This window comes from Pleurodeles waltl, chromosome 3_2 (genome assembly GCF_031143425.1).
Source record: "Pleurodeles waltl isolate 20211129_DDA chromosome 3_2, aPleWal1.hap1.20221129, whole genome shotgun sequence".
Taxonomy (NCBI): Eukaryota; Metazoa; Chordata; class Amphibia; order Caudata; family Salamandridae; genus Pleurodeles; species Pleurodeles waltl.
Genome location: NC_090441.1, coordinates 42,820,472 through 42,840,397, shown reverse-complemented (window position 1 = coordinate 42,840,397; position 19,926 = coordinate 42,820,472). Strand labels below are relative to the sequence as shown.

The 19,926-nt window shown below is 42.4% G+C and overlaps 1 protein-coding gene across 2 annotated transcripts in view; it reads left to right on the top strand.

Moving 5' to 3' along the window:
* The window catches only part of LOC138286443 (ras GTPase-activating protein 4-like), a 386,898-nt gene extending 367,449 nt beyond the window's left edge, over positions 1-19,449 (top strand). For both annotated transcript variants that reach the window (XM_069226706.1, XM_069226707.1), the window contains exons 19-21: positions 2,440-2,560; positions 4,202-4,251; positions 18,062-19,449. In XM_069226706.1, coding sequence (XP_069082807.1) covers positions 2,440-2,560; positions 4,202-4,251; positions 18,062-18,198 — 308 coding nt within the window. In that variant the 3' untranslated portion in view covers positions 18,199-19,449. The remainder of the gene's footprint in view (positions 1-2,439; positions 2,561-4,201; positions 4,252-18,061) is intronic.
* The last annotated feature ends 477 nt before the right edge of the window (positions 19,450-19,926 follow it).

Below are 19,926 nucleotides of genomic sequence, written 5' to 3'. Positions count from 1 at the left end.
ATTCCTTCTCCAGTCTGTGCAACAGAAGGGAAAGCGTTGGACTTTAGAGGGGTAAAATCTGCTATTCCCAATCCAGTCTGAGCAACGGTAGGGAAAGCGTTGAACTTTGCAGAGGTTAAACGTACCATTCCCACTCCAGTCTAAGCAACAATAGGTAAACTACTTCATTTCAAACTCATTACATATTATAACCCTGTTAATTTAGAACAAATATGAAACTCATAATATAAACATTATTACTTAACATATATTAAAAAAAAATTTTAAAAAACAATTAACCAATTTACAACATTCATAAACAATGTAATAATTAATTTTCAATTACAAAATGATGCTTATTTAATCATTACATAATTAACTTGCCATCCTATACCCCTACATACCTAGTTACACACACCTAAAATATAACTAAAATAAATAAGTATAACATAATTTACGTAATTGATAATCAATTACATAACTAATAAACAGTTAATAATTGTTCATTTATTAGTACTTAATTACCTCCCCACCCAGCAACCCTAAAACACCCAGCAGCCCACACCTAAATTATAACTACAATATATAATTATTGCATAATTTACATAATAATTAATCAATTAAATATTTATTTATACATTGATAATTTCTTTTTTTTAATTTACTCAAATAATTTCCCAACCTATACCCCTACAAACCTAGCAACCCAAAACTAAAATATAACTAAACTAATTCAGTATTACATAAGGTGCATAATTAATAATCAACAATTATTAAGGAATTAATAATTATGTTAATTATTACTTAATTAACTTTCCACTCTGTACCACTACAAATCCATCAGCCTGAACCTAAAATATATGATTATTACACAATTTACATAATTAATAAGCAATTCAATAACTAATAATACATTAAAAATTAATTCATTAATAATCTCCTAATTAAGATCCCACTATATACCTCTACAAACATAACAACCCCCACCAAAAATATAAGTAAATTAGATCAGCATTACATATTATACATAATGAATATCAATCACATACTTACTTAAAAATGATCCATTAATGAATAATTTATTACTTAACTCCCCCTGCAAACCCCCACAAACCAGTACAACACTAAAAACTACCATTAGCAATTAATTTAAAAATTCTAAATCAATTAAAATTACAAACTTTATTCCAAAACATTAATAACAATTTTACAAACAATAGTAATATAAAATTAATATATGAACTAAAACGCATCAAAATAGTTCAAAAAACATAGGGGGTGATTCTGACCCCGGCGGTTCACTACCGCCGGGGCCAGGGTCGGCGGGAGCACCGCCAACAGGCTGGCGGTGCCCCGCAGGGCATTCTGACCGCGGCGGTTTGGCCGCGGTCAGAAAGGGAAAACCGGCGGTCTCCCGCCGGTTTTCCGCTGCCCTGGGAATCCCCCATGGCGGCGCAGCTTGCTGCGCCGCCATGGGGGATTCTGACAGCCCATACCGCCATCCTGTTCCTGGCGGTTCTCCCGCCAGGAACAGGATGGTGGTATGGGTTGTCCTGCAGTGCCCATGCCAATGGCATGGGCACTGCAGGGGCCCCCGTAAGAGGGCCCCACATTGTATTTCAGTGTCTGCATTGCAGACACTGAAATACGCGACGGGTGCCACTGCACCCGTCGCACCTTCCCACTCCGCCGGCTCAATTCTGAGCCGGCGTCCTCGTGGGAAGGCTCTTTTGCACTGGGCTGGCGGGCGGCCTTTTGGCGGCCGCCCGCCAGCCCAGTGCAAAAGCCAGAATCACTGCAGCGGTCTTATGACCGCGGAGCGGTGTTCTGGAAGGGGGAACTCTGGCGGGCGGCCTCCGCCGCCCGTCAGGGTCAGAATGACCCCCATATTCTTTAAAGCTGTATTTTTTAAAACAATATTAACAATTATGTTCTTATCAACAGTATTACTTACATGAAAAAAACTATATTCTTGACAATGATAAATCTGCATCACTATATTTTTGTATTACAATATTTTTTTCCAATATTTCTGTCTCCCGATATTTATAACTCAATATTTTATCCAAATACCAATTGTAGATAGTACCAAGAAGTTGCAATTGCTATAAGGTCGCCTTCCTCTCAGATAGGGCATAGAGAAGTTATACATACGTTGTATGGTGTTTTGATGTTGTTTTATATGATTTATGTGTCTTTCTGTCTTTAGAGCAAGTGCTAGTTGATGAAAAACTATTACAAATATTTAGATAAAATCAACACTTTGTTGTACGAAAAGGGGCAGTACAATTTAAACTTCGACCCCACAATCCTTTGGTTCCTATTAAAATACTAATAAAATACTTTAAGTCGTTCAATGTATTTCTAATAGTACTGCCCCTCTGGCAGTGAAGGCACATTATAATGGAGCTCACATTATCAAACACCATTCATTGGTTATTTCTTGACACTGTATCTTAGGCCTGGGCTGTGATAAGTCACGTCATGGAGTTACTCTGCAGGAATGGAATGATCTCCTGGACCAAGATTTTGAAGCACAGTTAATATTCAAACATCTCCTCGGAGTCAGAGAATTAATTATGTAAGTATACTAAGGAAGATATGAGCTGAGCCACATTTAGGGTCTCTGTTAAAAACGTGGAACTGAACCAAAGCAGACCAATGAGTATAGGACAAAGCATTCTGCAATTTAGGAACATTTAAGGAGAAAGGACAAAAAGGTGAACAATCACTCAAAAATGGGAAGCTGCCAATAGAGATTGAGCCGGAGTAATCATTAAAGATGAGTGAAGTAGGAAGAGCATGAGTTTCTATAAAACTATAGTGAAGAAACAAGATTGAAGATGGTACTGGAAAGGAAGCCGAATCAGAGGGAGGAGAATAGGGATGAAATGAGTAGATGTTGGCAGCTCGAAAAAGAAGCAAATAGCAAAATTAACAATTAGCTGTAAGGGTAAAAGAGAACAAATGAAGAGAACAATAATCAACTCATGAAAACAAACTCAGTGAGAACAGTAGATTTAGTAGTTGAAAGTGTGAGATAATGTTATCTTGTGGTGCGAGTAGTGGTAGAATTGTGAACTATTAAGACAAGGTTAGGTCAAATATGACCCCAAAATGATAGCTATAAATGAAAGATGGAAAGTAGATGCCAGAAAAAAAAATGTTTTAAGTAGGCAGGCATAGGAATTTGAAACATTTCAGAAAATGTTAGAGGTAGTTCACTGATATTCAAGAACTAGTCACTGCTACTAGTGGATTTGTGCTTGAATATGCACTAGACCATGTATGGTCAGAGGAGTGGATGTAGAAAGCTTATAGGGATAGAAATAGCCTATGATACTTGGATCTGGGAGAGAGTGTTCAAGAAATATTTAGCTTTTGGTGACTTTTTCAAAACTAAGCAGCAGATCTGGTTAAAAAGCCAAGTCACCAGTATCTGTTATCTTAGAGTTTCCTTTGGAGAAATAAAACAGCCTATAAGAGACTGACTGAAAAAGTACTGCCCAAGTTGAAATGACTGATACAAGAAATACTACGTGATGGGCACCCCATTCAGGTGGACAGCTGAACAAACGGTCGAATAGAAAAGCTCTCAGGAGAATAGTTCAGAAGCAGCTCCTTGTCCTGCACCTTCTGTCCAGAAAAGGGATGCAGTGATCTCCTGCATTAGATAAGTAAGCATGTAGGAAGACGAGAAAGATGTAATAAAGGAATCAAATGAAAAGGGGTGGGTTTAACATCCAGGAATCCTAGCTTCTAGTGTAGGTGTTTAGTGCAGAGGATGTTCCTGATGGGCGTGGTGCAATCCTGTTGCACAAAAGGATTAGAACAGCCTGCCACTGCTTTGTAGGGCTCATGACTAGGAGAAGTTGTGCAGGTCCTGTGAATGCGTACTAGTCCTAGTGGAAATAATAGCAGTCAGTGGTAGGGACCCCTCAGTTCAGCCAAAGAGGTGGGAGCTACTTCGAGGAAAAAAATGTCCACCTTTTGTATGACAACTCTGGGTGCGGCTGAAATGTCAGAGGTAGTGCCTCCGCCTCCTCAGCCTACTGTAACAGGACCATTACACCCTTCATGATCCACTTAGCATAACGGTCTACCCAGAAAGCGGAGTGATTCTATTATGTGCTCTAACTAGCTGCGTACGTTTCGGGCCAGTGTTTAACCAAAAAATGCAAGCACATCAAAACAATTCAGTGTTTGTTGTTTTTTTCATAAGGGAAAAATACCTGGCTCTGCTGAAGGAGAACAGTGTGAAAACTCCCCCAGGTAAGCATGCCAACGTTTATAGTGTTGCAAAACAGTATTATCTCATAGGCAATGTTTAAGAATGCGAAATTTGAAAGGTAACTTGTGAAACTGAGCCACTGACTTCACCATATTATATATGTGCCGTAATTGTTTTATAGCTAAGGTTATTAATCATCATGCCGATCTATGCCTGCTGCAATTTATAATTATTTGTTTGTGTTTCTCATTAATCTGGAAACTAATGAAAATAATAAAAAAAGAAAAGAATGCAACATTTAAGAAGGGTCTATGTGTTTCAAAAGCAGTCTTGAAATGTGCCTAGTTTAACTACAGCCATATATGATTCTGAATAAGACATGAAATAATTTTTGAAATTAATCTCACCTGAAGAGGGTCAGTAGAGGGGCTATAGAGTTACTTATACAAAGGAAAGACCTAATAACATATAACAATTTCATGCATTAGTAATTACGAAGGATTATAGCGGGAATGAGAGAAGCAACGTGCTCGCACATACACACGCGACTATAAATGCAACTGTCCAAATGAAAGTGGTCTTCCAAGAGTCCCAAATCTTATCATGTTTGTGAGAGTATCCAAGAGGCTAACATACAGGATTTTTGAGTAGAATTTATCTGTGCATGCCCCCTCACCCACTCTCTCAGAGGTGGAAAGTTGGCGGCTCGCCTGTGTTGCGCTGAGTCCCACTTGGCAATAACTAGTCCCAAGTATAGTAGCATTTTTGGGTGGAAATTGGCATCAGTATCTTCAAATATGTATAGGAGGCACAGTTTCAGGTCACCCCAAGGATAATTCCCAGGGACCAATAGGCTTTCTTGCAGAGTTCTTGAATGGACAGGCACACCCAAGTTTGCTGGACGCAAATGTAGCCCCAGTGCTGAGATCCAAAGGCATGACAGGGAGAAGTCCCTTTCTAAATTAAATAGATCCCTATTGTAATGTATTGTAAGTAGGCATTCGAATTGCATCAGGTAGTGCCAGGACAAGTTTTTAATCACCACTGGCGACCTAAGGCGCTCAACTGGTCTCCTGCTTCACTTTTCCAGGCCTCACAAAATGTTATGAAGAAGTCTTGTGTGTTGCTCAAATGTCAGTTGTTGCTTCGTAGGATATTACATTTGGAGTCATTACATTCCAGTGATATTTTTGGTAGTACCCTTATGTCATGTGTTATGACACTAAGGGACTCATTATGAGTTTGGCAGGCGGCAGAGGCCGCCCGCCAAACTCCCACTAAACTCTTTGGGCCGGGATACTGCCACTCCGGTTTTCCATCCACTGGCCATATTACGAGTTTCCAGCTGGGCCAGCGGGTGGAAACAGCATTTCCGTCCTCTGGCCCAGCGGGAAACTCACCACAACATTGACGCTGGCTCATAATCGGCCGTAATTCAGACAGTGATAAGCATGACGGAGCTGTCTATGGGGGGCCCTGCACTGCCCATGCCAAGTGCGTGGGCAGTGCAGAGGCCCCCATGGAGCCCCCCGGCACCCTGTCTCTGCCAGCCTTTGCATGACTGTGGAACCGGCATGAAAAAGCTGGCAGACACAGGGGTTGTAATCCCCAGGGCGGCGCAGACCGCCGGCACCGCCAGACCATCGGCCGGCCTAAAACTGGCAGTGCTGGCGGTCCGACCGTGGTGCTTTCGCCACTGTTGTAATGTGGACGTCAGACCGCCACTTTGGCAGTGGTCCGACCGCCACCTTGAGTGTGGAGGTCTTAAGACCACCACACTTGTAATGAGGACCTGAGACTTTAAATCCTTTTTACATATAAATATATATAGATCCATAGATTTCTATTTTAAATCTAGAAATTAATGTAATTATTTCATTTAAAATTGAATTATCTTTTATAGTTCTATACTAAATTAATATCACCTTTAATTTATTGTAAACCCATTGTTATTATAATGGCATTTTAATTCAAATATTTAATATAATTATATAATTTATATTGAATTATCTTTTGATAATCAGAATACTTGTTCTATATTAAAGTAATATCACTTCTATTTGAATGTCATATAATTTTAATTCAATGTTTTAAACTGCCATTCATTTAACCTTTTTCAACCTAAAAAACATGTACTATCCTTAGATGCTACCCAACCCTGAGCCTTCAACACTCCTTATTACTCATATACACTACTCATCCATGATCCCAAAAAACACCTTACTACTGCTAAACTCTGCCCATTCCTGAGTTCAAAAAAATCCTTACTACCAATATACACTACCCATCCTTGAGCCCTAAATACACCTTAGTACCCCCTTAACAGCACTAATCCCTGAGACATAAAACTCCTTAGAACCACATACACACTACCCAACCTGAGCCCTAAAAACTCTTTACTACCCCTACGTAAAAATACCATAAACCCTTATTTTCATGTTATTTTTTAAATTAAATAATTTATATTTAATTACTTTTAAAAAGTTCTACTTAATAATAGAAACATTATTTTTTCTTTATTAACATTGGAGCCCTTTGATGGTTCTGTGCAAATCTTTCCAAAAGAAAAGTTCATCCACTTCATGGACAGTTTGGCACAAACTTAGAACTTAACTCAAAGAGCAAGCTTTTTGTGAGTTGGTGTAAATCCGTTCAGCCGTTTTTGAAAAATTAGCATTTAAAGGGGTCTTGTTGGGCAGGAAGGGGTTAACTGAGAAAATGTTACAAATAACTTGGCATTTGCTATTGTGGGAGTGCAGCAGTATTTCCGCAATACCAAAATATTAAAAAACTAGCTGCTTCTGCTTTGCTACAGGTGCATTTTCCCTCATTGGACAGTCTGATATAGTGACACAGGTACAAGTACCACAGTACCAAAATTATCTGAGAAAAAGTCTTGGCACCATTTTGTGACTTACCCCGTAGGCTAGTCACTGCTCCACGGCCCTCCTGCCTGCTGTTGACAGCTCTGCCCATATTGCTGAGCCTGATTGCGTCTGCTGATGCCCTCTTGACGGCGCCTTCATGCACTCCCGCCATCCCGCCTTCCACCCACCTCCCAGCTCCTATAATGGAGCTCTGCTGACGCTGCCTTTGCGCCACTGCCGCTTCGGCCCTCTCACCATCCTGCCTCCCACCCGTACCACCCCCCCAGCACATATAGTGGAAGTCACATTGTGGCAGTGCAGCAGATGTGCACAGCTTGTCAAAAGCATGCCTGTTTGCACACGTCTGCGCTTGGACCGCTCCCAGCGCCAGGACCCCTCATCCTCCCAAACCCCACCACTACACCACAAAGGAGCTCTAGGCCCTTAATGTCGGACACCCCATCAACAGCTGCTTCATGAACTCCCGAAGCTCAACGAAAGGACCTTTCACCTGCCAAGACTGCAATTTCTCCTGCAACACATGCTCACCTGCCCACACAAAGAAGACTACGAACAACCAAGAACCACTCCAATGCATCCTGCTAAACGCCCCCTCCTCATGCACGGAAATCTGGGCTAACATCACCAACCACGAGCCGGATGTCACCTTCATCATCTTCATCACCGAAACATGACTAACACCATTCTCAAACCACATCGCCATAGCGTGCTTCAGATCACAACCGCAACTTGTAGTGTTTGTGTTAAGGCTGGAGTGCCCCAGAATCTACAAAGCTGGACATCATGTGGATAACTTGCCTAAAAGATGAAGTGTGAGAAAAGTTCATATTGCAGCAGTACTTGATTTTTTAAAATGAATGTAGCTCTCGGAGAAGGATGTATAACATGGCACTGTAAATGTGAAAACCTGAATCCCGCTTGGGAAATATTTGGAACTGCAAGTGCCAGATGAGATGTATTGATTTATTCTGAGGACTGCAAAAAATCAAGAAATGCCAGGTCTGACTTATTTAGTGCACAGTGACTGCCTATTTCAGGAAGATAAGCGTATTTTTACTACTTCTGTGAATGAACACATGTGCAAGGTATTTAAAATTATTGGTTTGCAGCATTCTCTTCAGTTAATAAAGGCTCAAGAAGAGCTGAAATGTGTTCTGAGAGAGGCTGCCGGATTTAATAAATTACATGACTCCCATGCTAGACTGCCAGTTTCCTCTGTATTTGTGGGGAAAAAGTGGTTTATATATATATATATATATATATATATATATATATATATATATATATATATATCCAAACAAACAAACACAGTCCTGGCAGGATGCCAAGGCGGATTCTTAAGCGGTCTGGTGCAGGGTCCAGGAGCCCAAAATTATACTTGAAGCAATTTCACAATCCAGAAAAGGAAACCAGACACCAAGGCCATGCACTATTACATTTTACAATAAATGTAATAGTGCATGGCCTTGGTGTCCGGTTTCCCTTTCAGGATTGTGAAATTGCTTCAAGTATATATATATATAAACCGGGTATAGTTAGGGCCTAGTTTCTATAGGAAAATTATTTTTCTTTTGCCTATAACTATGGTGCCGTTTGACGAATCATCACGAAATGTTCAAAACTAGTTTTCCACTCAATTCTGCTGCTATTTGGAAAGTTTCAGGGTGATTTGCTGAGTGGGGCAAATAAAAAAGGGGGGTCCCAAAACGTGTTTTCCTCATCAAATTCCTGTTAAGGATTTTAGACACAACTACAGCCCGAACCGCTGCAAGAAATTGCACCAGATTTGACAGGAAGCTAGATCTTGGCCCAGCAAAAGCGCTTTTTGTAATTTAGTGTAAATCCATTCAGAAGTTATAGAGTTATTAAAGGAAAAATAAATATAGATATCTAGGGACATCGATCCAGGAGAAAAGCAAGGCCCTGATTTGCTGACCGCATCTGAAAGGAAAGTTGCAGTCGCCGTTTTGTTCCTCGTATTCACCTGGGATGGGAAGCAATCAAAAACTGACAAAAGTGGTCAGGGTACTTGTATCCTGACTCCATTGGACAGATGGAGGGGTTTCTGAGGGACCCCTCTGGGGAAAAACATTGGCCTTTTTTTTGGCTGATTCGTGGATGCACCGTGGCGCTCAGCACAACCCCCAGTATAAATCTGCAAGGGAACCACGGTTCCAAAATCTAATGAAAAAAATACACCCACTCACATGCCAAAACCTGCTGCGTACAACCATGCAGGGGTGTTGGCCGCAGGCCAGGCCTTGCCGCCAACTCCCGCCGCACAAAGGTGGTTGTATTAACATATGGTAATTATATAGTACTTTACTTAAAAAACCATACATATTCACTAAAAACCAAAGTTACAGGGACGTTATAGTTAGGTTGACATTTTACCCATACAAAACCACAGAAACTCTGCAGTTATAGTTATACTTATAGTTATAGTTATACTTATCTGAAGAAACTATAACTCGTGCCATGAAGTAACTTTAGGCCACAATTTATAGTTTTTTTAACGTAAGTATAGCTAAAAGTGTAACTATAACTGCTGAAAATAAATATAAATATCGAATGTGTGCTGTTGTAAACGTGGCACATCCTCTGGATTGGTACACCTAACAGAGCAAGAACGCCGACATTAGTAGTGTCTTAACAAAGCAAAAGAAACACGTACTTAACCAAAACGATAATAAGTACTGATAATCGCAATGAGAAGCACATAGAAGCCTCGGTGTTTTTGAAGGCATTCTGGCAACAACAAGAAAAGCACAAAATATAAACTACAAAGGACTATACGAGCATTATAGTGGCTTATACCAAATTCAGCATATTTTCCCCGACATTTTTCATCACAGCACTCGGTTACTCCTGACAATAATATTGGCTTCCAAATCGACATAAAAGACCACCTAGACCTGATGGCACAATAAATGGACTCACTCTCCAGTAGTGGTGATTAAGGGTAAGAAAGAAGAATCTTACTAAACCACACAGGATCTGTCGACCCACATAACTTGTAAACAGATAAACAATCCCACCATCTTAATCACAACTCCATACCTGTTATAACCGATACTACTACTCTGACTAAATAAAGCGACATTAATTTTATGAGCACAATGGAAGAGAGATTAGCTAAACGGATTCAAAAAGCTGAATTAACTTTTGACATCTCCAGCAATTCTCAAAATCAGGGGCAATCTGCGACAAACGTGGGAATGACTCCGACAAATAATGTAAAACACATGTTTTTACAATTGGAACGTCTTATGAAAAAAGACATTTCTAAAAGTTGGGAAATAATGACATTGAAAAAATACATACAAGTAGGAAGAGTCCCGAGAGGATTAAGGATTTTCATCTTACCTAATCACTCTGACATAAGTCCGGAAATGCTGGAAGAATGGGGCTTGAACACTATGGAATGCTCGAAACGAATGATGGAAATTTTAATCAAATATGCTGAACATTTACACAATTAAGGTTAAACATCAAAGAACTAGAAGAACAAATAGCAGTGTTAGACCAAGAGGAGGACAAAGAAAAATGTAAAAAAAACATGAATACCTTTCTTGACAAATATGAAAACCAAGTTGAGGAACGCAAAAAAAGTAAATTTCTAAGAGACGCACAAGATTATGAATCAGGACGAATTCTTACATTTGCCAAAAGATTTGATATTCTGAAACAACAACTTTATGCGGGCAACATAGATTTGAACCATACCAAAAACACAGAAACTAGCGGATCGGAAACAGATCTGAGTGAAGGTGAAAGTATAAGCAAAAACACACGGAAAACGACTTTTTTAGACGAAATGAAACTGGTATACTTGGACCAGACAACACCGAGGAGCAGAGGAAGATCCGGAAGAGGCAGAGGCCAGGGGTGGCAAGACCCCCCAGGAAGAGGAAGACGAGGCGGAGCAAAAGGAAAAGACTACATGCTACGGAGCCGGAAAGATCATTAACTCCCCAGCATTTAAAACTTGGAGCAGAACAATCAGAAAATGTGATTGTCAACTTATCCAATTATGTATTAAGCAAAGTTGAAACACAAGTTCTGTCAAAGGGTCTAAGTTTCTGCCCGGAGAGACATCATGACTTTGCCCAAACAAGAATTGATCTGTATAAATTTACAAGGAAACTAAAACTGGCAAAATATTTTGCTAAACTGAGTCCTACTACGAAACCAGAAGCAGGCCACGTACATCATGAACTAGATTTAAATATCGAACAAGGCATTGATGTAAAAACTATGTATGATTTGACGCATAATTTGAAAGATGAAGAGCTGACTGAAACAGAAATATTAGCCACACTGGGTATTGAGATAAATCATAGGGTCAAAACGAAATTTAAACCTAAATCAAAATTCTGCCCTTCTTTATCGCCAGGAAATAAAATTGATATATTTCATGATCTGGTGACCAATGATCTAGAGAAGTTACAATCCCCCCAGAAAAAAAATAGGGAGAATTTGACGCAAGAACAAAGACAGGCCTTGAAAGGTCTAATGGAGAACCATACAATTGTGATCAAACCTGCAGACAAGGGGGGGAATATTGATCCGCTACGACCCCACCACCCTCCACGCCCTCAACCCAGGGCGCTCCAAAACCTGCTTCCTAGCTCACCCCAAACGCACCCATGGACCCTTCGCCTGCAACTCCTGCAAACGCATCTTCCACCACGCAACTACCACGACCACAAGCCCACGCGCCATCAACCACCTCAAGTGCATCCTGATCAACGCTCGTTCCGTCCACAAGCACGCCGTTGAACTTTGGGACCTCCTGGACTCCACAGCCCCGGACGTCGCCTTCATCACGGAGACATGGATGAACGCCTCCTCTGCTCCAGACATCGCTACCGCCATCCCCGAAGGCTACAAGATCTCCAGAAAAGACCGCACCAACCAAGTAGGAGGAGGTGTCGCCATCATCTTCAAAGACTCCATCAGCGTCACCACCTCCACCGAAGACCCCCCCCTCGCCGCTGACCACCTGCATTTTCAGATTCGCACCGACCCAAGGACCACCCTCAGAGGATCCCTCGTCTACCGTCCTCCCGGACCTCGCGCCTCTTTCAGCGACGCCATCGCCGACTTCATCTCCCCGCACGCCCTCGCCTCACCGGACTACATCCTCCTAGGCGACCTCAACTTCCATCTGGAACAAAACAACGACCCCAACACCACCACCCTGCTCGACAACCTCGCCAACCTCGGCCTCAAACAACTGGTGAACACCGCCACCCACATCGCCGGACACACGCTCGACCCTATCTTCTCCGCCAGCAAACACGTCTTCTTCAGCCACACCTCTGCCCTACACTGGACCGACCACAGCTGCGTCCACTTCACATTCCGACGCGAGACCTCCCACCTCCGCACTCAACCCACCCCTCGTCGACAGTGGAACAAGATCCCTGAAGAGCAACTCTTCTCCGCTCTCGCCGCCAACCAACCCACCCTCACCACCGACCCCAACGACGCAGCTCTCAACCTCACAAACTGGATCTCCAACTGCGCTGACAACCTTGCTCCCCTCAAACGCACGCATCGACAGACCAACACCAAAAAACCTCTCTGGTTCTCTGACACCCTCAAAGAATCAAAGAAAACTTGTCGTGCCCTTGAGAAGGCCTGGCGCAAGGACCACACCGCGGACAACATGACCGCCCTCAAGAACGCTACACGCGAACACCACCACCTGATCCGCACTGCCAAAAGGAACTTTTTCACCGACAGACTAGACAAAAACAGCCACAACAGCAGAGAACTCTTCAGCATCGTCAAAGAGTTCTCCAACCCCAGCGCCAGCGCCAACGCCGTCACGCCCTCACAGGATTTGTGCGAATCCCTCGCCACTTTCTTCCATCGCAAGATCAGCGACCTCCACGACAGCTTCGGACACCAGACCCAACCATACACCACTGAACCCGCTTCCCCGGACATCACCCTCAACAACTGGACCCACATCAACACGGAAGAAACCAAATCCATCATGAACTCTATCCACTCCGGCGCCCCTTCGGACCCCTGCCCGCACTTCATCTTTAACAAAGCCGACGACATCATCTCCCCGCACCTCCAGACCGTCATCAACTCTTCTTTTTCTTCTGCTACCTTCCCCGAATGCTGGAAGCACGCTGAAGTCAACGCCCTACTAAAGAAACCTACGGCTGACCCAAGCGACCTGAAAAACTTCCGCCCCATCTCTCTTCTACCTTTCCCAGCCAAGGTAATAGAAAAGACCGTCAACAAACAGCTGACCACCTTCCTGGAAGACAACAACCTGCTCGACCCTTCACAAACCGGATTCCGAACCAACCACAGCACGGAAACCGCCCTCATCTCAGTCACAGACGACATCAGAACCCTGATGGACAACGGTGAAACAGTCGCCCTCATTCTCCTCGACCTCTCGGCTGCCTTTGACACCGTCTGTCACCGCACCCTAATCACCCGCCTACGCTCCACCGGGATCCAAGGCCAGGCCCTGGACTGGATCGCCTCCTTCCTCGCTAACCGCTCCCAAAGAGTTTACCTCCCTCCGTTTCGCTCAGAACCCACCAAGATCATCTGCGGCGTACCTCAAGGCTCATCGCTCAGCCCGACACTCTTCAATGTCTACATGAGCCCCCTCGCCGACATCGTACGCAAGCACGACATCATCATCACCTCCTACGCCGACGACACCCAACTTGTACTCTCCCTCACCAAGGACCCCGCCAGCGCCAAGACCAACCTACAAGAGGGTATGAAGGACGTCGCAGATTGGATGAGGCTCAGCCGCCTAAAGCTGAACTCTGAAAAAACGGAAGTCCTCATCCTCGGCAACACCCCGTCCGCCTGGGACGACTCCTGGTGGCCCACGGCCCTCGGCACCGCACCGACCCCCGCAGACCACGCCCGCAACCTCGGCTTCATCTTGGACCCTCTTCTCACCATGACCAAGCAAGTCAACGCCGTGTCCTCCGCCTGCTTCCTCACTCTCCGCATGCTCCGCAAGATCTTCCGCTGGATCCCCGCCGACACCAGAAAAACCGTGACCCACGCCCTTGTCACGAGTCGCCTGGACTACTGCAACACCCTCTACGCCGGGACCACCGCCAAACTCCAAAACCGCCTGCAACGCATCCAAAACGCCTCGGCCCGCCTCATCCTCGACGTACCCCGCAACAGCCACATCTCCGCACACCTGAGACACCTGCATTGGCTCCCAGTCAGCAAAAGGATCACCTTCCGTCTTCTCACCCACGCACACAAAGCCCTCCACAACAAGGGACCGGAATACCTCAACAGACGCCTCAGCTTCTACGTCCCCACCCGCCCCCTCCGCTCCGCTGGCCTCGCACTTGCTGCCGTCCCTCGCACCCGCCGCTCCACGGCGGGTGGGAGATCTTTCTCCTTCCTGGCGGCCAAGACCTGGAACTCCCTCCCCACCAGCCTCAGGACCACCCAGGACCACTCCGCTTTCCGGAGACTCCTAAAGACTTGGCTGTTCGAGCAGCGATAACCCCCCCTTTGCCCCCTAGCGCCTTGAGACCCGCACGGGTGAGTAGCGCGCTTTATAAATGTTAATGATTTGATTTGATTTGATTTGATTTAATTCTCAACAAGGATGACTATGTGGAAGAAGCACTGAGACAGTTGAATATGCATATGAATTATTGCAAATTAACGCATAATCCTATCAGTGATCTTATTTGGGATTTAAATGAGAGGTTGGAAAAATGGTACTCAGAAGGTTTGATTAGCTTTGATGAGAAAGTATACATGATAAATAACTATCCAACTATGCCAACAATCTATTTCCTACCCAAAATCCATAAAACCTTAGATAAACCTCCTGGCAGGCCTATTATATCAAGCTGTGGTTCACCATATGAAGGTATCTCAAATTATATAGATCACTTTTTGGCCCCACTGGTAAAAGGCCTGAACTCATATATACAAGATGCTGGAGACTTTCTAAGAGCATTGGATGGCGTAGGATGGCAACCTGACTATTTGTTGGTAACAATAGACGTTGTGTCACTATATACCTCCATTTCACATAAGGTGGGGATAAATGCAGTGAAATACTTTCTGTGGCAAAAAAGCATCCACTTTCTCAAACATTCTGAGATGCTATTAGAAATGATAGATATATGTCTCAACAACAATATCTTGTTTAATCATCAAATTTACAAACAAATCTGTGGTACAGCGATGGGAATGACCTTTTCCCCGAGTTATGCAAATCTCACAATGGGGTGGTGGGAGAAGTGTGTAGCTTGGGCTCAAGAGAATGATAGATACTTAGACAAGGTGATCATGTGGCTTCGCTACATAGATGATTTGTTCTTGAGCTGGCAGGGAACGACAAAAGATTTCGAGGAATTCTTTCATATACTGAACCACAATGACATAGGGTTACAGTTTACATATAAACGTAGCGATACCCGGATCGAATTCCTAGATGTACAAGTACATATTGTAGCAGGAACATTACAGACCACATTATATAGAAAACCCACCGCAACCAATAGTATTTTACATGGTACTAGTTTCCACCCTACATCTTTAATTAGAAGTATCCCTTATGGTGAATTTATCCGTATAAGAAGAAACTGTTCAGATGAACAAGATATGAACGAAAAATTTAGTGAAACCCGACAGAGGTTTATCAATAGGGGATACACATTAAAATCTGTTAAGTTAGGGGAATCAAAGGCAAAAGAAAAAACCAGGAATCAGGTGCTGGCCAAAAGAAGCAATGTGCCAGCACACTCGGAACAGAATGAAGAGGAGATTAGACTAATTCTAGAATATAGCAAAGAACATCATCAAATTGTTAAAGTATTGAGAAGACATTGGCACTTAATTAAAAAAGATAGTGACATAGGACACCGGGTCGGAACGTGTCCTTCTATCACATATCGGAAAGTACCATCTTTACAGAATATGTTAGTTAAAAGTCATTTTGAGACGCCTACAACTGCTGGTTGGCTAACAGGGGGCAATAAGGGTTTTTTCTGTTGCAAAAAATGTAAAGCATGCAAAATTGGCTGTGACAAAAAGTTTGTAACAGATTTTAGAGGAAACAATCTAGTGATCAAAGAAAAAATCACATGAGAGACTTCTTTTGTGGTGTATGTTTTAGAATGTCGCTGTGGTCTCAAATATGTGGGCAGTACCACATGCCCTTTAAAAAAGCGCATCTTAGAACATATAAGGGCAGTACAAAATGAAGACATGTCTTATGCCATAACGAAACATCTCAAAACTCATCCAGATCTGAATTGGATGACCATGAAATATTATGGTATAGCAGCTGTATATAAACATGAACGAGAGGGTGACAGGGTACAAAAACTAAGACGCCTGGAGTCCAAATATATCATTAAATTAAAAACCAAGATGCCCCATGGAATTAACTACGATGAGGAGTTATACAGCCACCTGTGATATTGTAATAGTAACTACAGCCAATTGTACTCATAGAAAGTCATAGATAGACGACCAGGAACTTAATAATAAGGGGAATAGCATCCCCGTAGCGATTGGAACGTTATAGTGTGGCTGTTGTCTATCTATTATGAGTTACAGAAATCATGATAAAAATATCTTGAATACAATGTAACATGCATGGAGGAGTAGTAATTAATTGCTTATTTCATTTACACTGTATTATCACATATTTGTTTTGAATATTCTGGGTATGTATTCACTCACTTGTCTTCTTTTAGTTGCATTAGTAACACTTTTATGATAAGTTTACTTTATCGGTAATATGCTATGGCACTAGATATGTTATATACAACTACAGATCCCAGAATGCCACATAAAGGCATAGCTTAGTGGAACAGTATAAATGGCACATGTTTTGGAGTAACAAATTACCGTGACCAAGACCGTGAAGGTCGAAACGCGTAGGTGTTAGGTGGTGGGATGTTTCGTTATTGAAAATAAAAGTGGATTTATCACAATCCTGTGAGTGCGGCATTTTTAACCTAAGTGTTAAACTGGTATAATGATTTACGGGAATAGGTCCTTCCCGGATGCCGGCACCGACGAGTAGAGCGCGCCTCCTTTTGTGGATCTGTTTGAGCTTAATATATATATATATATATATATATATATTTTTTTTTTTTTTTTTTTTTTTTTTTTTTTACACAAAGTAAAAACCTGCAAAGTAAAAGACTGAAAACGTACCTGGGTTCACCATTTTAGATCAGTAAATAAATAAATAAAATGGCTCTTGTGTAATTCCCTAAGTGTATGCATACGTTGTGAGGTATGAGTAAGCGTATTTCATCACAGATGCACACGCTCAGTGAATGATGCAGCCAGCAGCAGTGGCCAAGTCATTGTGCCTGTTTTTTTTCCTCTTTTTTTCTGATGCTGCACACCATTAGCTAAAAGCTTTTTGCTTTTCTGCTTATGTTCCACCTTGGCAAAGCCTATAGGTCAGAAATGTGAGACCTACAGGCTTTGCCTACGCTTTCTTTTGTCTTGCGTTTGTTTTGATTTTTACTCTTTTTACATTTTTGCTAATCCTTCGTAAGAAGCCAACAGCAACTTTAAAACGACCCCACATAAGTCGAAGGCCCCATTTATGTTTTTTAAGTAAGGTAGAAAGAACAGTTTTTGCCCTACTGCTAGCCATACATGTCATACATAACACCCGAGGCATAAACATAATATAACCTAATATCCTGAAGAGGTATTTAAGGCACCTCAAGTTGCTACAACAAACTCAAGTCGTATTCTGACCTGTTCTCACCTTACATTTTGAACATGACACTTGAAGTGACCTTGAAGCCATCTACCATCTTAATTTCAATACTAATTCACGAGGTGCTGCGTTGTAGCAGGGGTGTGAACAAATACCAATATAAATAGACCAGAAAACAAGCAGTAAAAGAAAGCCATTATTTTTGGAACTTATGTGATTGTCTCTGCTTCTCCCCAGGCTCTGAAGATGGTGACAGTACAAGCCGATTGTTTCGAGTTCTGCAGGACCTCGAAGATGCCCATCACTTGGCTGTGGAAGACTCATCAATATTGGCTGCCAGGGATAAGAACCAATTATTGGAACTACAGACATGACTTATGCCCATCAGTTGTTTGTATTGTAAAAGATGCCAATAGTTTTATTTCTTTACATTATGAATTAAGACAATCTGTAGAATGTATCAAGGCTGCCAAAATCATATGTAATTATAATGAAATTTCCTTTAAAGAAAATGGTGCTAATTTTTTTTTTTCATACTTGTGTATTTTTTGGGTCTGACTGAATTTAGCAGCCGTGGAATGTGAGGTTGGGAGTGTATACATCTGTAGTTAACCGTGAACTCACAAAACAGATCGTGCATGAGCATTAATGCAATAACTCTTTTCTGCTTGCTCGAACATGAGGAGCTGAAGGTTGTTCATACCCTACTATTTGGTGTTAACAAGCTCTGTAGCATTGGCCTGGGAAGCTAACTGGGAGGAGATGAGGCTTGTGTGTAGAGCTTCTAAGCTTTGTCCTATGAAACCAGGTTCTAATATCAGCCTCAGCTCAACATCTGGTGATTCAAATCGCTTAATCTTCCTGTGCACAGAAAAAATGCGAGATGTCGGCTCTGTTGTAAAGTTGTCAGTTGGCCTCTGGCTAAGTTCACGCTATATAAAACTCCCCCAAAATACTATTTTTATCCACCATACTAGATTATGCAGAGCACAATGGCAGGATGGTAAGGCAAAAGAGCTGATGCAGCAGTTTCCATCTGGCATTCATGAGAGTTGAAACAAATGTCGGATTTCAAAGAAGCCACTTTTTAGGTCTCACCTACAAGACACCGCAAGCAATCTGCTTGCTATACACCTACTGTGGCCATACCATAAACTTATAGGCTTACAACCTGCTGCCCATTACTTACCATTAGTTGGCTTCATTTACCCTTTTTTATCTTGCTTCTTATTCAAGTACTCTTCTTGACCCAGTTTGTGCGGAACCAGGTTCTAATCTCAGCCTCAGCTCAACATCTGTTAATTTGGGGCAAATTGCTTATTTTTTCCTGTGCATAAAAAGGTGAGATGTCTGATTTTCTACTCTTGTAAAGTTGTCTAATGCTCACTGGCTAAGTCTGCGCTATACAAAACATAAAAGAAACAATGCCCTTTTTATCCAGAATAATAGGTTATGCAGAGCAAAATGGCTGGTAAGTAAAGTAAAAGAGCTGGGACAGCAGTTCCCATCTGGCATTCAAGAGAGTTAATATAAACTTGCAATTACAAGAATGCACTTTTAAGGTTTTACCTGCGAGACACTGTAAGCGGTCTGTTTCAATAAACCTATTGTGGGCTTACCAAAAACGTACAGTGTACAATCATGTGTTTATCCCTCTCTGAAGCATGGCCTCTTTACCATCCATTTCACTTGTTGACTTGTATTCTTTCCCTGTTCACTTTCAGAGAACCAATTTTTTCTTGTTGGTTAATCCCTTCATAAGAGTGCTTGTGTTTCCCAGCTTTCTCCCTTATGTGCTTCTCCCCCGCCAAATACATTCTTCTGTATTCCATGTTGCTCCCCCCCTTGTGTGCTGCCCAGTCTCTTGTGTGCTTCTCCCCCACATTTTGTGTTTTTCTCTCCCTCGTGTACTCCTCCGCTCGCACCCTCTGTTGCACTCACTCTTGTATGCTGCTTTTCTCTTCCTCTCCAACCCAGATTTAACTTTAATTCTTTCCAACTGCCCACCCACTCCTCTGTACCACAATTTGTCCTTTTTTATCTATAATTTTTTACCAATTTTATTTGGAGGGCAGAGAAGCACATTGGTGCTGGACCATCCG